The 18,349-nt window shown below is 35.1% G+C and overlaps 1 protein-coding gene across 3 annotated transcripts in view; it reads right to left on the bottom strand.

Moving 5' to 3' along the window:
- The window catches only part of LOC114648502 (heparan sulfate glucosamine 3-O-sulfotransferase 5), a 245,176-nt gene extending 227,203 nt beyond the window's left edge, over positions 1 to 17,973 (bottom strand). For all 3 annotated transcript variants that reach the window (XM_051924114.1, XM_028797575.2, XM_051924115.1), the window contains exon 1: positions 17,643 to 17,973. Coding sequence is in view for 1 of the 3 variants with exons in the window: in XM_051924115.1 (XP_051780075.1) it covers positions 17,643 to 17,653 (11 nt within the window). In the remaining 2 variants the exon portion in view is untranslated. The remainder of the gene's footprint in view (positions 1 to 17,642) is intronic.
- Between the last annotated feature and the right edge of the window lie 376 nt (positions 17,974 to 18,349).

The raw sequence follows: 18,349 nt of genomic DNA, 5'->3' as shown, positions 1-18,349 counted from the left end.
GGGTAATAAGACAGAAACTATCATTAATCTCATCTTCTGAAAAAATTAATTAAAATTAAACATGGGCATTTGCAGTGCAGCTATTTAGAAAATGTCAAGGGAGGACAGGAGTATGATATGCACACGCAGAAAATAGAAATAACATTCACTGGCATCAAGAAGACTGAAGGCAAATTTAATACAATTATAGTAGATCTGAGAAGATTTACTATGTTATAATGGTTAGATCTGGCATTTCTCATCTGTAGAGACCAAAGGTTCATTCCTAGTCTAATCAATATCTATGTTGTGTTTGCATGCATTCCCCATACCTGTGGATATTTTTCTCTGGGTACGTTGATTTCCTTCCAAATAAGAAGGACATGCAGTTATGGTTCATAGGCAGTTCTAAATTGATGCTCTATGAGCAAGAGTGTCCTGGATTGAGTTATGTCCCTTCCTGCCTTGGGCCTAATTTGGCTGGAATATGTAAAAACAAAATTCTACATGTATTTGATTATATTAGGGTATACATTTCCATTTCATAGTTCTTCAAGTAAGGTTTTGCCATAATTGCACAGAAGAAATGTAAATTTTAATTAGCAATATTAATATTAATTAGCTTATTCAGTGCAGCAGGAACAACGCACATGTTGATCTTTTTTTTCTTTCAGTACATGTGCCTTCCCTGTTTATTTATATATCTAGTGACTTCTTTGCATGTCTGTCTCTCTATTACGCAGTGCTCTGTCTGTCTGTGTGTTATGGATCTTAAAAATAACAGTTATAAGGTCAGTTGTTCATGTTAATTGCAGTCTCAATTGTTAAAAAAATATTTTAAAAGGAGCATCCCACATGAAAATATAACAATCTCATTAACTGACAGTGCATACCAATTTATAAATTTTACGTCCGTTTGAGGTTAAAAAGAAAAAAAAGTAACACTTTATCCCCAGCGGGGAATCGAACTCAGGTCTGTGAGGCACAGCAAAGCTGCTGCGATCTGAAAAGCAAATCTTAGTGAAAATCTTTGTGAAAGTGTTTATTTGATCTTTGGAACTCAGGCTTTACACATTCTATATTTTATGCCTACATTTTGTAACATTTATTACTAAAATATGAAAAAGTTTCTGTTTTAACAATGTGTTTACACAGATTACTGTAGAAACGGAACACACATGAAATGCGTGTGTTCCAAATAACTATCTATTATTTCCACTCTAAAACTCCATTTCAGTCACTCCCAGATAATCAATCAAGGCATAAGCTGGGAGAAGTTCGTGCACGTTCTAAGTTGGTGGGGGGATGGAATAGTCGGCTGCTGGCAGCATGTCTTTATCAGCACATTTAGAGGACAAAAGACGCTGACGGAGAGGTGTGAACGGATTTAAGAAGCGATTTAAGGTGGGCTGGATCTACGAGTTTTTTCGTAGGCTCTGGTAATTCTAGTGTTAAAAACAAGCCCGGTGAATTCTTTAACTGCCTTCTCGGCCTTACCCGGCCAGCTCTCTCTTTTTCTCTCTCTCTCGCTCCCTCGCGCTCTCTCTCTCTCTCGCTCACTCGCGCATTGCACAGGGAGAGACTGAACACATGCAGAAATCATCGGTGTGTATGAACCGGAAATGAAACTAGCTTGTTCATCACCCGAGTGTGTGGTCGTGAACAGATGCAAAAGTTTGGCAAACTTTTTGGTCGTAACCCGATGTGTATGTGATCTGAGACGTTCATGACCCGAGGTTGCACTGTACCAGGAAACTGGTGCAAATACAAACTAATGTTTAGTGTACAGCTGTTAAGACAAAGTCATCTAATCTGAACATAAAAATGACTTGCATATCTTACAGGACAAATGAGTAAATAAGATAAAGTAAGTAAAACGCAAGGAAAAATAACTTTTTTCCTGAACAACTATATGTATGACAAAATAATTTGGTAAAGTTAATTTAACTTTGTCCGTTAATAAAACTGAATTAATTTATTGTGGTATACCTGTATGATAAAATGTCATTTAGAACACTTACGATAGAGTATTACCACCTGAAATCAAATTGGTCTCATTCTCTGCTATTGGAACATGCAATAATTGTAACTTGAAAATAAAAAGATTCTGTAAGCTATATTAAAACATTGAATCAAATTTCCAAAATCACTGCAGATAAATGTCATTAATGAGACCTCTACATTTACATTTATAGCAAAAAAGCAACAACTTAAATAACGAAACTATGATATTGTTAATAAAATAAATAGATATTCTAATTGTTGCTTTACAAATAAGGTGGATGTAGAAGTTAGAATAATTTGTCCAATTTGTGTGACTGTGCCATGTTGTAAAGGATTGGTTGCTTCTATGCGCTAATGCTACTAGAGTAGGCTGTGATTCTGTGGCTAGACATTATGGAAAATCCAAACTTAGTCTGAGTCACTCTCTTGCTTTCTTTTCTACAAACAGATGGCATTATTTGTGATTCATAAATTACAGTGCTAAATTTCTGTGTGCTTAACAATTGTATATGACATTCTAAAATTACAATTAGCTGCTGTTCAAATACCACCTTATCCTTCTCTGCTTCAACTCTGATTTGGTCAGTATGGTACAGATTCCAATGTATTAAGCCTATGTTTTCTGAAAACCCTACCCAGCCTACTGACAACCATTTTATTTCTGTGGTTTAATTTCTTCTTAAAACTCTAAGCACAGAAGACCAAAAACTAATCAAATCACTGACAGGGGAGCATTTCTCATCATTATTGACAGACGTTTCAGGCAGCCCTTTTTATCTAGTTACCAATCATGTGTAACACAGATGTGTAACAGTAATATTTTTTATACCGTTTTTAGTATTAATAAAGGAATTCTAGCTTTAGCAATAATACAAAAAAAAGAAACCTTAAACTGCCATATAGAGTAACAACTATTTTCATTTTGGTCTAAATAATGCTTAAATAGCTACAGACAATCAATTCTTCTTGCAGAATGTAATTAATAAAGCAATATTGATAGCAACCATTTGTGTTTCATAATATAGAGAGTCATCCAGGTATGAATTACCTGTTATTCATAATATTCAGTATTTACTGCCCTTCCACATGGTTGATTCTGAATTTGTAGAAAAATTTTAGAAGCAGAACCTGTCACTGAGAAGGGCACATACAGGCACTTTCATGTAATATCGTTATTAAACATGATTGTGCATTATTATTTCAAGATAAAAACTTTAAAAACTTGTTTTAATTTAACAACTGTACTGAAAGATAAATAAAAATTTGAATGATAAACTAGGAAAAATGAATTTAAATTACCAAGGGTCGACTGACAATAAAAACTGATCTCAAACTCAGTAACACTACTATAGTAATTGTCAACTGAGATTCTAAACTTTCAGAGGCAAAAGTAACATTTTTAACCCTGATTTGTATTCTGTAACTTGAAAAATCTAAGAGACAGACAATGGGAAGCATTTTCAGAATTCTCACAAATGAGAGAAAGCATTTGTTGGGAATTTTTGGGTTAAAAAGAAGGCAAACGTCAGCAGATCTCAAATGTCTTAAATGTTTATCCAATGAAAGAAACACTGGTGGATGTTTAACATTATTGGAAGTCACTGGAGAGTTTTTAAAATTATTTTGTTTCTGACAGGAAGGCATCTAGTAAGTGCTATGATTGATATATAAGTATTTAACATAATGAGGACTCTGGAAAGTAACTTTTTAATGTATCAACATGTTGCATAAGATGATGGCTGAAAATAAGCTACAATAATCCAACAATAAGATACTAGAGTCATAATACAACCGATGAAAACCATTTCTATATGTTCATAGACTTGGTGACATTTTTGTAGATGTTGTCAAAATAAAGCAATCAAAACAGAAAACCTTCACAACAAAGTGTACCAGTCCAATAACCATTAATTGACTTTTATAGGAGGTGGGTATCTACCTGTGCGCTCAGCATTTGATCAATGTCTCAATATAATTACTTGAATTTTAATGTAAATAAATACAACTTTTTACTACATTTTGATTTTTCCTGAATCCTCAATCTTTTGAAGATTGTTTAAATTTCACATTTAAATTTATTAGCAGTAAATTAACTTTGTCCCTGCTTGTGCTTCCAATAATCATAAAATGTGTGCAGAAATGAGCAGAAAGAACTGCAGACTACAGCTGTGTGATTCGAAAATAGACTATTTTTAGCTGAAGAAACCAAAAAGAGAATTGTCAGTATATTTCTGTTTGGAAGGAATAGACAGATGGATGGACTACTTAGCTGAAAAATGTTAATGCACTAAAGACTGCTGTGTCATGTGCTGCTTACCACAATAAAAATGTTTGTACGTTATATTATTAGGAACTTAAAATCCCTGATATTAAGTAAGAAGAAATGCATGCAGTGAAACCTGGAACCATAACCTTTTAAAAAATAGAATAATTAGTCATTTTGAAATTCATAAGATTACTTTTTAAATGTTACCTCTTATTATTAAACATGGTGTCTTATTTTGCTAAATTCAAATTTGCACAACAAGCTGATAGCTTTTGTTTTCAATAAGATCTTCTAATTAACTATAACACTATTTTTATAATATTGTGCATTATATTGTACTTTAAATGCAAAATCCTCTTTTTGTTTAACTATAACACTATTTTTATAATATTGTGCATTATATTGTACTTTAAATGCAAAATCCTCTTTTTGTTTAACAACAAATTAACTGAATAATTAAAATATGGGAAAAGAGACAAAGTTCCTTGCTTCTTCATTGTTTTTCTACTTTTTTAATGTAATAGAGTGCATTTAAAAGATAACTTTCTTAAAACAAGTACATCTTATAACCAGAGTATAAATTCATATTACAAAATGGTTGCTGCAATTTATCACTTTTTGCTTTCAAAAATCTAAAAAACAGTATTTACTCATTCTTACTTGAAAATGAAACAGATGATTTATTTCTCACAGAACTATTACTGTGTTACTGTGACACTGAAACACACAAGGGTTATGGCACTGTCAAAGAAAGAAATTTGACATATGATGTGTCACATAACAAGTATAGTAGTTAAAGGAAGGCATTTCAAATTGTAGGAAAAGTTGTAATTGTTTTTTCTTAGCTACTTTTAAAACAGTGAGTTGTCAGAATCTAAAAAGAGAATAAAAAAGAAAAAATATAGGCCACAACAATATCTTAAAACTAGGCTAACCAGCTGTAAATTTCCTTGCATACAGAAATGGCATTCACAAAAAGATTAAGAAGTGATGGTTTGTTAAACTACTCAGTGTTGCCGGGGTGCACAATACAACTGTTACAATGCATGTTGTTTAATAAACGATTGGTGACTTTACTTTGAATATCCCATCTTTGCATGTTTCACCTTTGCTTTAATATGGTGTTCTCTGCCTGTCTGTGATCTCTTTCTATTTATAAAGTGTCAAAGGCTTTACAAACAGAGTTACTGCTCACATCTTCTGCTTGCTTAACTTGTTAGATTAGTTGGAGTACAGACTGCAGAACTGGAATGGGTGCCCATTATTTGTCTATTATAAATGATAAGTCAGTGGTTTGAGCAAAATTTAATTTACAACTAGGTTGCTACGCCCCTGCTCACTTAATTTTTTTTGCAAAGTAACCAATAAATGCATGTGAGGTAAAGCCCGTTTTTGAAATTCTCCGACTTAAACTTCAAAGCCTTACAATATTTACATACTTCTAACATATCACCTATGTCAATATATTCGAGCTCTATTTGCCTTTTCATTATTTTTCCGAGTAATAATTTCTCTTTTTTTGCACTAATGCGATGTTTACTGTCTTTGTTTTGACACTGTCATTTTTTTCTGCTTTCATATTCTGTATCTTGTTCAGCATGTGTATCTTTTTTTGAGTGTTTTGAATTCCACTTTCATTATCTCTATCCTGCTCTGCATGTGTTTGGCCCCCTTGTTTTTTAACCTCTTTATGATGTTTTACTTTGTTTTCTACTCTGTCTTTTATTTCTGACCTCGCTTTGTCCTGCTTTTTTTTGAATGACACCTGGTCCGTGGTGATTATTTTCCCTTTTTCGAGAAATGATTTCCATTTGTTTGCGCTACTGCGATCTTTACTTTCTTTTTTTATATTTTCTAATTTTCCTACTTTCATATTCTTTAACTTTCTCCACATGTGTATCGCGCCAACTTTTTTTTTTTGACCCTTTCGAATTCCACTGCTTTCATAATCTCTAACCTGCTCTGCATGTGTATAACGCCAATGTTTGTGAATGTCTTTATAAAGTTCTACTTTGTCTTTAACTGTCTGTCTTTTAATTCTGAGCCCGATTGGACATGCTTTTTTTTCAATTCCACTTGTTCTGGGCTGATAATTACTTTCCTTATTTTCTGAATTTGCACCTAGATTATTCTTTTTCTTTTTTGCTCTTTTTTCTCTCCAACGCTTTTGAGTCTCTTTTCTCCGCACTGCTTTCTTCTTCGCTTAGTCGTCGACGTTTCATTTATAGCGTATTGTCCTTATACGCTTCATATGCGCTGAGACCCTGGATCTGTGTGTGCTCAAATCCTTTAGATGACTGAATGTTTTGCTGCCCGTTGTCTTATTTGATATTGGAAATGTAATGAATTATTATTATTATTATTGGTTGTAAGCAGGTTGTGTCTTGCAGAATCTTATGTTCTACGTCATCGCAAGACGGTCCTGGGTAAATCTCTTGGCACAAAGTCTCATGTTTAAGGCCATTTTCTTTCGTCTTGCGGGTCTTTTGAGTGTCTTCCATGATCTTAATGTGAAGATCATGTCTCATCTCCTGTCTTTCTCTCCCAGGATTTTTTTTTTATAATAGAGAGATGTGTTTCGTGTTGTAAAAAGAATCGCTAAACTATACCGTTTTGCGACAAGTGAAATTTGCAGCATTGACACAGATAGAAATGTGCCTTTCTGACGCAGGCAGAGTGTACTGCAGCTGATAAGAAGATGCCTTGATCAATGTGCACAAAAATAAAATAGAGTTTTGTGATTACAAGTTTAATTTCAAGAAACTGCACTGCATTTGAAACATTGAAACATGGCTGTTTTGCTCATCACTTATATTTTGTGAGGTTATATTTGACATAGCCATGAAACAATACTAACATGGGACAGTGGCAGCATGGTGTCTGTTGGTCAAGAATGCAAATAGGATCTTCATTGTACCATGTACATGTGACAATAAATCTGAAATTAATTGATTACACTATAATGCATTTTTAATCAAAGCAATACTTTGTATTTTTGAAAAAGCTAACCTATAATTTCCAGATCGTGACAACCTGAGCATAATGACTAGGAACTAAAAATTACCAACCAGCTTGTTCTGCCCCACATGCTGTTAGCTGTTGCTGTTATTTGTCGAGCTGTGCTCCCCCTTTGTCTTGTCAGTTATTAACACACCTGTCAGTCACATCCCACAATCACAGTGATGTTATAAATGTCTATGAAACTCACGTAAAGCATGTAGGTCCCATAAGAAACATTTAAATACAATACACCCCATGTGTCTCATGTAGGCACCCCTTTTATCTCTTGTTTCGGTCACATCCGAAACGTATCTTTAAGGTAAATAAACCGCTGGATCTGATTAGTTGTGGTACGCAGCAATCTGAACCTCTGTCTACGCACTTCTCTTGGTCTCAATCCAACTGTGGAAATCACTCGCCTTGTAAGTGTCTTTTAAAGCTTCATTGTTTAATGTATATTCTCTGCTATGTATTGCTTTGTAAATCATTATTTATTGTCTTTGGTTCTACACCTGTAAATACCTTGTGACTATGACGCCCTCAACACAGTCACAATCGCAATTCCTTAACTTTCTCTTTCTTTTTCTTTTTCCTTCTCCTCCACTCCTCTCCAGCAATCTTTGTCTCCCTCCTCCTGACTCTGGCTCTCGGAGTAGTGGCTGCTGGCTCCTTCTATAATACACCCGGAAGTGCTCCAGGTGCTTGATGACCTATTCCCAGCCGCACCTCTGGGTGTGGCGGAAAAGCTGCTCTTTAGGGCTCAGCAGCAGCTACAGCGCATCCCAGTGCCACCCACCAGGCAGTGCCCACTGATCCCAACAGGGCTGCACCAAACTCCAACTCCCAAGAAAACCTGCGGGAGTTCTAGGCACCGCAGCAACCCAGGGGGGCTGCCATCTAGCGTTCCGGGGGAGGTAATGTCCTGACCAGGCTTTCCCCTCCGATCCATACAAGGGAGAGGTATCCCGGCCATCCGCCACAACCTGTATGTTTCTTTTGTATATATTTCAGTTTACAACAAGGTACGTCCAGTAAAAGCCTTCAAGAAAGCTCACCCTTGTCATTTTTATGTGGATGTCCCAAGTTGTTTAAGCGCTCTGCAGCCGCGTTGCACGGACAGCGAGGAGTGAGGCAGAAAACAGCTATTTAAAGATGTCTAATTTAGTTGAAAAGAAGAAAAATGTTCCACTTAATTGTTAGTTTTTTTTTTTTTATTTTAACCTGATGAAAAGAGAAAGCCTGCAGATTTAAACAAACAGAATGAGATTAATGAAGAAAAAGGAGCACCAAACTCGAAATCAGTGTGTTGTTGTCCAGTTTTGGGGGTATAACAATGATAATCTTGTGCTAGGATAGAAACTTAAGTGTCCTAGAACAGGCACCACCCATCACGTACATTATAGCTGATGACAGGCAGGCACCTTCTCACACATGGCAAGATAGTAGTGTATTTGAGTCTGTGAATGCTGTACTTTCCTTTGCCGAGGATTTGAACCAGGTGATTAAATATGTCGTAAATGTGTTATGCATTTGTATCCCAATTGTATACAGATAGGATGTAAACACTTTGCATTGACTTACACTAGAAAAATTAATTGCTTCTTTAACAAAAACCTATAAATCCAAATGTAGGTAGAAATGGAAATTAGCAACTTGACAACCCCTCCTGTTACGGGGTTCAACATGGTATGCACTCCATTTTACAGGCCAACAGGAGAAGCCATTTGCAACATATTATTAAGACAAGGGAGGCAGAAGATGAACAATTAGTAATAATGCAATCATAACAGCTCTAGCCAAAGCTGCAACTTTGTTGCAGTCAGTGTGAATGGGTGAATGGAATCAAGACAGGTGACAAAATCTCATGCTTAAATCGTTCAGTGATGGCTACTTCTACAGTTTTCTGTATTTGCAAAACACTGTAGCCTGTCATGCTGCTGAGAAGAAGAGACATGAGATTTCAAAAGTACAGTATAAACTCACAAAAAAGCATGTCACAGCTGATGTCATGGTATCCACAAATCCACAACAATAATATTGTCTACTAACAATGTTTAAGAGAACATGCATGCAGAATCGATTTTGTTCAGAATATGGTAGAAACAGAATGACAGAGGATAGGGTTTTTGAGTAACTAACAGTAATTAGTAACAGTACTAATATTAGGCTTTGATGCCAATTCAGAGTTGTGATTTGTAGCATTTAGGCATCAGATTTTAATAAATTACCTTTGAAACATCTTCATAACATTACTGAATATCACCAAGGGTTCTTCACTGTTGGATATTTGTCTATATCACAAGAAATTAGTGAAATACTGAATGATATGATAAATAATGCAAGGATTCCACTGTACTCTGTAGTCATGGCAATACTACCACTACTACAACTTTTGAAAGATGACACATCCTCTAATAACACAATACATTCTCATTTTTGAGGCTATATAGAACCATTCACAACATTCAACAATTTGAAGTCTAGTTGGTAATTTAGCCTATAACACACTTAATGAATGGTAACCTCCTAAACAGAATTCAGGTCTGAGAATGGCATGCTGGTGAAAAATAATGCTCTTAAAAGAAACTGTGTGTTCTGGGGTGATCAAAATGTTTCAAGCATGTCCAATTAAAACCAAGCATTTTTTTCATCATAATACCCAAGAACACTGATCCACTTGTTATATCATTCACAGATTACTTTTTAAATGAGTTGCATCTTATTATTAAATCTGGTATCTGAATTTGTTTATTTAAGAACTACAAAATAAAGCATTTGTCTTACTTTAAATCAAGTTTTGTAGAGTACCTTTTGCAATCCTTGAAATATAAGGGTGTATGTAAATCAATAAATATAAAAGGCAGTGCAGTTCAGCAATTCAAATTGAAAAAATAATAATAAAAAGAAACAAGAATCTGTCTGTTGGTGTTTCTAAATTTTCCATTATGCAACGTTATTACATAACTGATATTATTTGAGTGTTTGGGCTCTGAAATGGCCTAGCACACTGTCCAGGTTTGGTTCCTGTGTTAACTTGCACGTGATGCCAGCAGAATGCACTTCTGCTACCTGCAACCATAAAACTGATTTAAACAGGCTCAGGTCAGAATGGATGGAAGTCCTCTCTGTGGGTTTTATTCGGTTTATATCCTGACTCAAAGGCTAACCTGACTGGCAACTTTAAATTGACTTCTTGTGTATATGTGAGTGTATCCAGCAATACAGAGTGTAAGGTTTATATCATCATCAAAACTAAACAGCCAATAATGTTGTTGTACCCCAGAAATTAACTTGATTATGTGAACTAATAAAATATACTACACTACAAGCTGTTTCACTAAAGCAACGACAGAGTAAGTGATTTCAGCAAGAAACAGAATTTATAAACCAAGTGTGAAACAACTAGGTAACCTTGTACAGATCTGAACGCTTCCCTGATGCACTGATTGGGACAGAAGTGACAACGAACATATGTGTCCTAACCCTTGCAAAGTTGTATGTGTGATGTAATCTATCTATCTATCTATCTATCTATCTATCTATCTATCTATCTATCTATCTATCTATCTATCTAATCAATGGTTTCAGTACCTCACTTTCATTCTTAGCAATTAGTATTAATTGCATCACTGCATTATTTTTTTTGCTCAGTATTTTTGCTATTGTAGATGCATGTGTGCACACTACAAAGAATGCATGTGTAATGGTGGTGTGAAGGAAACAAGTCTGAATTTGCTCCTTCAGAAATCAAGTTTCATGAGAAAAACACAATATAGTGAAATAACTTCATAGCTCATACAAAATATAACACTGTAGTATACAAATTAAACAATGATGCAGAAGTTACCTGAGAACAAATAGTCAATTTATTGTTACCCGACTATAAAAATATAAATTATCGTTCAGCTTCTTCTTAATCTGCAACATATTTTCTATGTTTTTCCTTATAACCCTATTCACAAAGAAGCTGACAAACAAATTTCACATAAAAAAAATATTTTTTTTTTACTCATGGAAACAGTATCTACTCTATATAATATACTGTATTTTTATGGACTAATACTTATTTTGATGTTGATTTTGCTATCTCCAGACAGTGACCTAACTTTAAAAATAGGCTTCAATTTTTTTTTTTTATTTTGGATAAATAAGTACAAATATACTTATCTTCCTTGATGTCATAATACTGACATTGTTGAGATTAAATGGCTGCCTCATACAGTTATTTTTTTTTTATTGTAGGTACAGTATGCCTTCCGTGGTGTATTAAATAGGCAAATCTAATTACCATATCAATTGTATCAGTATCAGCTAATCTATCTTAATCACTAGAAAAAAGTCATTAAAATTTGCTTTTTCATTGTAACTATACATACAGGAAATATCCTATACATACAGTATATAATTCAAGTATTCTTACAAACAATGAAGGCAAAAAGCTCTCTAAATCTTCTAAAAAATTAATTTTAAATAAAATCACAATATAATTGGTATGGGAGACTTTTAATATTTCTATGTTTCTAAATTTAAAAAAAATCAGTTCAGCATCACATATCATTGCTAATATAATGTAGCTTTATTTTACCATTCTGTACAGACTAAGCATCATTGTCTCAATATGCTGTACTTTGGAGTGTGGACACATTGTCTTGCAGTGCCAGAAATCATCTTAGCCAGTTATCCATAAAGCTAGCAGACTACCCATAAATCAAAGACTTTAAGCATTTTCTTTTTGCTTTTCTTAAATTCACAAGAGAGCAAATGTGTACTGTATGGAGGGGGAAGGTAGATATATTTCTCTTTATCAGAGCTATCAAGCCAACATCATTATTTATTCATTCCAAAATCAATTACTCCAGGAAATAAAGCATTTCAGTGAAGGATAAAATATAGGCTAATACAGCCTGTAACTCAACAATGCCAATATAAAAACAGCAAGAACTTCTCATCACCCATGACAAACATTTCAAAATATGCATCTAGAAACAAAACAAAACACCAAAATCCAATTGTTTTCAGATCTGTCTCCACTTTTACAGTAGTCTGCTATATGTACATACTGTCTAACTTTTCTTCAAGCATGTATAAATCAACTTGTATTGTAATGTTTTTGAATCATGAACATTATTATTAATCTAAAAGAACATCTCTGTCTTTTGGTAACACTGTAGTTTCATTAGCTTTTGCTAGTGGGCATATGTGCCCTGGCAGCTCAGGTGACAGAAGCTGCAAATCATGACACAGGCAATCTGCTTCTTGGTAATGTGTCTTGACAGTGATCAGTTGGTCATGTGCAGATGATCAGCACCACATAAACAAAACCAGTCTGCCTGTGAATGTACTGTACTACTTAGGGAATCTGTGCAATGCTAAGAGTGCAATTCTAGTAAGTAACCGCATCCAATACCTGTGACTCCCATGTTTTTCCAGTTTCAGCCATACAGATTTTTCACACTGTAGCAGCAAATTCCCATTACAATGCCAGCAATGGTACATTGGTACATGAACTTGATTGGCTGTTCAGAACCTTGACTAGACTGCTTGAAAGCTTATTCTACTAGTGCTATAATTAGTGGCCATCGATACTAAAATTTCACTCAATGTTTTTTCATTATGCTGATTCTGTTGTTTTCTTCTGACCTAGGACTTTGCAGCAGCAAAGTAACTTAAGACATAAATATTTGTGCCATTCAATTTCACTGCTGATCTTTGTTCTAAAATTTGTATGCTCTTATTTTCTAAATAATCAACACACTTACTGCAGAAAAGACAAAGTAAACATTATTGAAAGATTGCTAAGACTGTAGTCATGTTGTATTTGGTCAAACATGTTTAAGAATGTTGCTGTATTCTGCACTTGTGACAATACTATTATTATTACGACACTACTACAACGTGTTAGCCACAGTGGCAACACATTGTTAATGTTGTACAACCACAAACAGAGAGGAAGGATGCTCTAATACATTTTAAGTGTCAATATTAACCCATTAAATATCCAACCAGCCAAACATCTTCTAGTCTGCTTAATTTAGTTCAGGACCTGGTGCAAGGCTGGAATCAACCCTGCACAGGGTGCTATAACATTTCAGGGTTCACTCTCACATAAACTCTCCCTCACAATAATTGACCAGTTTACAGCCACCTACTACATAACATGCAAGACTTTGGTATGTGAAAAGAAAACCACAGCACCAAAAGGAAAACTTATGCTGACACTGGAAGAATAGGTAAGTTAGATACAGGCAGTGTCAGGACTTAACATTTAATTCTGGGTCTCAAAGGTAATGTTCAAAACCATCTTTAATTTACAAAAACATAATATTTTACTTTGCATGTGTGCTACTGTTCACAATATTCTAACCTGTAATGACTAAAAACATAGTAAAACTTTGAATAGATAGTTCCTTTCTAATTGCATAACTTGGCAGCCAAAGACTACGGTATATATTTTGGCATTTTTGTACTTTGCAGAAACAGTGACATCTATTTCCTTACCTTAAGTTCATGGACAGCTCTGTTCTACTCAAAATAACTCACATTTTATAAGTACTCTGTATGGTTTACATTCTGGGGACAGGAAGGCGAGAGGGACTTCAAATTTCTGGTAGCTTAAATAACTCAGAGAAAGCAGCAGAGCATCACAAAGCCTTCCATTCCCCATGCCACTGTAAATGAGGACTTCACAGCGCTGCAAATGAGGCTTTGCATCCTAATAAATCTGTAGCTTGTGCTTTTACATTTGAGTGAAGTTTGTGAAGCGCACACATTTCCTTTTTGCTAATAACATATAAGAGCAATATGTTAGCATTACACTTAATTTCTCAGTCAGATGTCTCTCACTCCTCTGTATATATTCTTGAAAAAGAGTAACACTTAAAATTACCAAAATATTTTTGTATCTATTTGTTTTTGCCTATAAAAGCTAATAATATACATCACATTGCAAATGCAACAAGAAAAGGCTGTCTTTGTAGTCTATATTTTTAAGACAATAACAATCCATATAACACTCTCAAACCCACTTAATCCAATTCAGGATCATGGGGGACTGGAACCTATCTTGGCATCATCAGGTGCAAGGAAGAAGCCATCCTTTGAGAGGACAGCAGTCCATCACAGGGACATGCTTTTTAAGAAAATGCATTACAAATCTGTCAGCATAACATTGTGTTATTTCTGATGATCTTTACATTAGCTACCGGACATTGATCCTTAACGCATCATAGGGTAATGGACCCCGCTCTAAAATCTACACCACTACTGTTTTATAACATTCTACTGGAATGCTTAATTAGATAAGAGAAAAATAGTTAAGGTATATTCCCTGTATAATTGACACTTTTAACTTCTAAAAATGAGTTACAGTGTCACTTACATGTCAAAGTTGGCCCCTAGAAATCCAAGTGCAGTGATAGAGCATTACCAGGGCGTTAAATATCTGCAAAATCAACTTTCCCGTCACAAGAATAAGAACATGTTAGCTGTTAATAGAAAATGTATAGAACAATATATTTTTTGTTTAGTCTCAGAAGCTGCTACCTTCCATCAGTGACAAAAATCCTCTGTTCTCCTTAAAATAAATTATAAACAATATGACAAACAATAGAGTCTTATTATTACTTTCCTGTACAAACTTTTCCTTGTTACTGATTTTGCTGCCTTCAGGACAGATAAGGCAGGTTAAAAGGGTATCAAACATAAAATATTAGCCTGTATATCACAAATAAGCAGTAGATCACTGTTCTTTTTATCATACTTACAGTACCTGCATCTTTAATCCATGTTGATATCTTAATCAATTTAAGGTGAAAATAAAAGAATGTGTCTCCAAGCACTGCCATATGGCCAGTTTATATTTTGGAGGCCCTTTCAGTTAGTGTGCAGGTTCATGTCAGTCTCAGCAGCTGAATTTTGTATTTCAGTTCTTTTTTTTTTTTTGTTTGAAGGTCAGTAGAAGCAACATTGCTTTCAGAGGGCACCATAACTCCAGTGGAGCTGCAGTCTTGTGCTGTATTGTCATTTAGATAAATGGAACAACACAACAGAAAATACAATTGTTCACTATCACAATAATTATGCTTATTATCACACAATTTCAAATTAGACCAATAACAGAGCAACATCCTCGGAAACAGCAAATATAGAATTTATTTTTGAAACTGATGCTCTTTCTGATGCTTATTTTTTGTGTTTCTTTTTGTGAAGCATGTACAGTTTATGGTTTCTGTTTTCACTTTACTTTAAATCATGTGGGTCAAACATGTAAGAAATGCACTGTACTCTGTACAGCAAATTTCAAGTTACTCCAAAAAAATCAAAACATATTAAAGAAAGTATAATTAAAATAAACAGCATGTTTATAAAGGGAGTTAATGTCAAAATATCATGAAAAAGTGCACATTTAGTAACTTGACACATTCAGAATAACTGTACTAGTGAACTGTATTAATAAATTACAACATTATTTTTGTTTTTCTAAGAAGCTGTTTAATGCAACACAAACAGAAAAATTCCATGGCTGGATAATATATTAAAATGCAGGCAGAGGTGAAGTCTCTCTAGATGCTAGACTGCAAACCCTGGACATAAATACAACCGCAGAGCTGTTTTATGGCATCAAAGAAAGAGAAAGTAATATGCCTTGTGCATTGCCAAGAAGATGTACAAGTTGATTATGGATTTTACTCAGACCACTGAAGCATGACTACAATAAAACAATAGAACCTAAAATGCAAACACATCAATAAAAATTCCTAAAACCCATGCATTCCCCTAATGATAGGCAGAGGGAGACTGATGAATTAAAGGTGGTAACATAAATATCAGATCTCGTGGATTCTTTTTTTTTTTCAATGTGAGGATAAAACTAAAGGCAAGATTGCAAACAAATACAACAAATTACCGGTTAAGTTTCAAATACAGTATACAAAATTTCAAACTTGTTAATACACTTGAGCATTACAGACTTATAATTTTAGAATTAGAAAAAAAACAGTCCTTAGATTACTTGAAAGAGAATGAATGTATCCATTCTTGCTTTTTCTGCATTCACTTATTGTTATATCTTCATTGATGCTTTTATTATGTATATCATATATACACACATACATTCAGTATGCACACATAAACTGTAAGCATATGTATGCATTGTAAATATATATATATATATATATATACACACACACATACACATGTTGCATGCATTCTGTCATTGAAATTGGTGGACTTTTTCCTTCTAATGATGCTGAAAAAGCAACTTTCTCCATCCATTTTCTAAAACTGCCTTTTACATTACAGGGTTGTGGTAGACTTCACCTGTTAAATGGTAAGTTGGCACATGTGAAAGGGCAGCTCTGTCAATGAACTCTGGCAGACCCTCTGTTTTTTTGTGCATCATGCTCCTTCATTAATTACCCAGACAAAAACTTATTTCTAAATCTGTAAAGACTTATGCACCCAGGTGCACAGATAGACAGACTGACAGATAGATAGATAGATTTGTAATGCAAAATCTAAATTACCAATACCCATTTAAACATTGTGCATTCTCAGAGACGCATACCTGTTACATACTTAACATACTAACTTTTCAATATACTTTATACTTACTGAGCCTACATGAATAAAATATTGCTAACTTTTCAATACACTTTTGACTTATTGAGCCTACATCCAAAAAATATTGATCTGGCAAAGTGCCTGCCAGTGACTATGCCATCCCAGAATGCCTGGAGCACTGTACGATATTGTCATCAAAACGATTACAACAGAAGAGTTAAATAACAGGGATATATATATATATATATATATATATATATATATATATATATATATATATATATATATATATATATATATTAGCAATACGTGCAAAAAACGAATCACACTAATTTTACCGTTGCACAAAAACAGATTGTTTTAAGAGATGTATTTCGTATAGTAGAAATGGACAAAAGTAATTAAGAATGCAAAACGTGAACTACGTAACATACCAGCAATAGCTAGAATGAGCATCAAGACCTTGGGCGGGCAGCGCGGTACCCCAGGGTGAACGCTGTAGGTTCCAGCAATGCTTTTTTTGCCGCTGTTCTACATTGCGCTGAGATTTCATAGGAAACCCCAACAATACTGAGGAAAGCAAGGGGACGTGTACAGTGTAAGACATTATAACTAAACCATCAACAAAGTATTGCAGACGGGAAATGTACACCTAGTTCTGCAAACTTAGGAGAAAAAACGTGTCACTCGTCTACTCAGAGACCTTTCTCCGTGTGTTCACGAGAGTTCATCAATCCACCTGTCACAGTGGTAATAAAAGATTCTTCTCTGAAAACGCATCCAAATCAGTTTCTACAACATCCCACGGTGCCTTTGCGGGTAGCCCCCTTACCTGTTAGGCATCCTCCCCAGGAGAAAGTTACCCCTTTGCAGGCGGCACGGACACTAAGAAAGCGCAGGTGACGATGCTCACGGTGCTTATCTCCATTTTTCCAGAGTGCCCGACAGTAGGTACTGTACTTTTCCGTCTCAGACACACGTGTCCGGTATGGAAAGGAGACTCCCTCGTTATTTGTTTGTTTACTTTACTTCTAATTTTCCAGTGGTTCACTTCCTCGCCTGAATTCTCCGCAGCTGAGAAGCGCACTGTCTACCGCTGTCGCATTCCCATGTCAGGTAACGCGCGGAGTCAGTGCAGCTGTCGGGTCACGTGCATTTAAGAGAGAGACAGAGAGAGAGAGGGAGAGAGAAAGTGTGTGTGTGGGGGGGGGGGGGGGTGCTAGAGTCAGAGAAAGAGAGAGAGAGAGAGAGAGAGAGAGAGTCAGCGAGAGAGAGAGAGAGTTGCAGCAGCCGATGTCTAAATAAATAAAGATCTCTCACTGAATCTCACTTTCCGCCAGTACCACCTGCTTTATTATCACGGTTCCCCTAACTGTCCTGCTCTTTGAAGTCACTGTGGAGAAGAGCAAGAAGAGTCCGTTACAGCAGTGTTCCGCGGAGAATCTTTTGACCATTGGGGGCGCTCTAGTACGATCAGAAATGCTACAGCTGCCAAAAAAGAAAAGAAAACGCCACGAGTTATTTTCATCTTCTTTTATT

Source organism: Erpetoichthys calabaricus, chromosome 3, assembly GCF_900747795.2.
Source record: "Erpetoichthys calabaricus chromosome 3, fErpCal1.3, whole genome shotgun sequence".
Taxonomy (NCBI): domain Eukaryota; kingdom Metazoa; phylum Chordata; class Cladistia; order Polypteriformes; family Polypteridae; genus Erpetoichthys; species Erpetoichthys calabaricus.
This window is presented reverse-complemented; position numbering and strand designations above follow the sequence as displayed.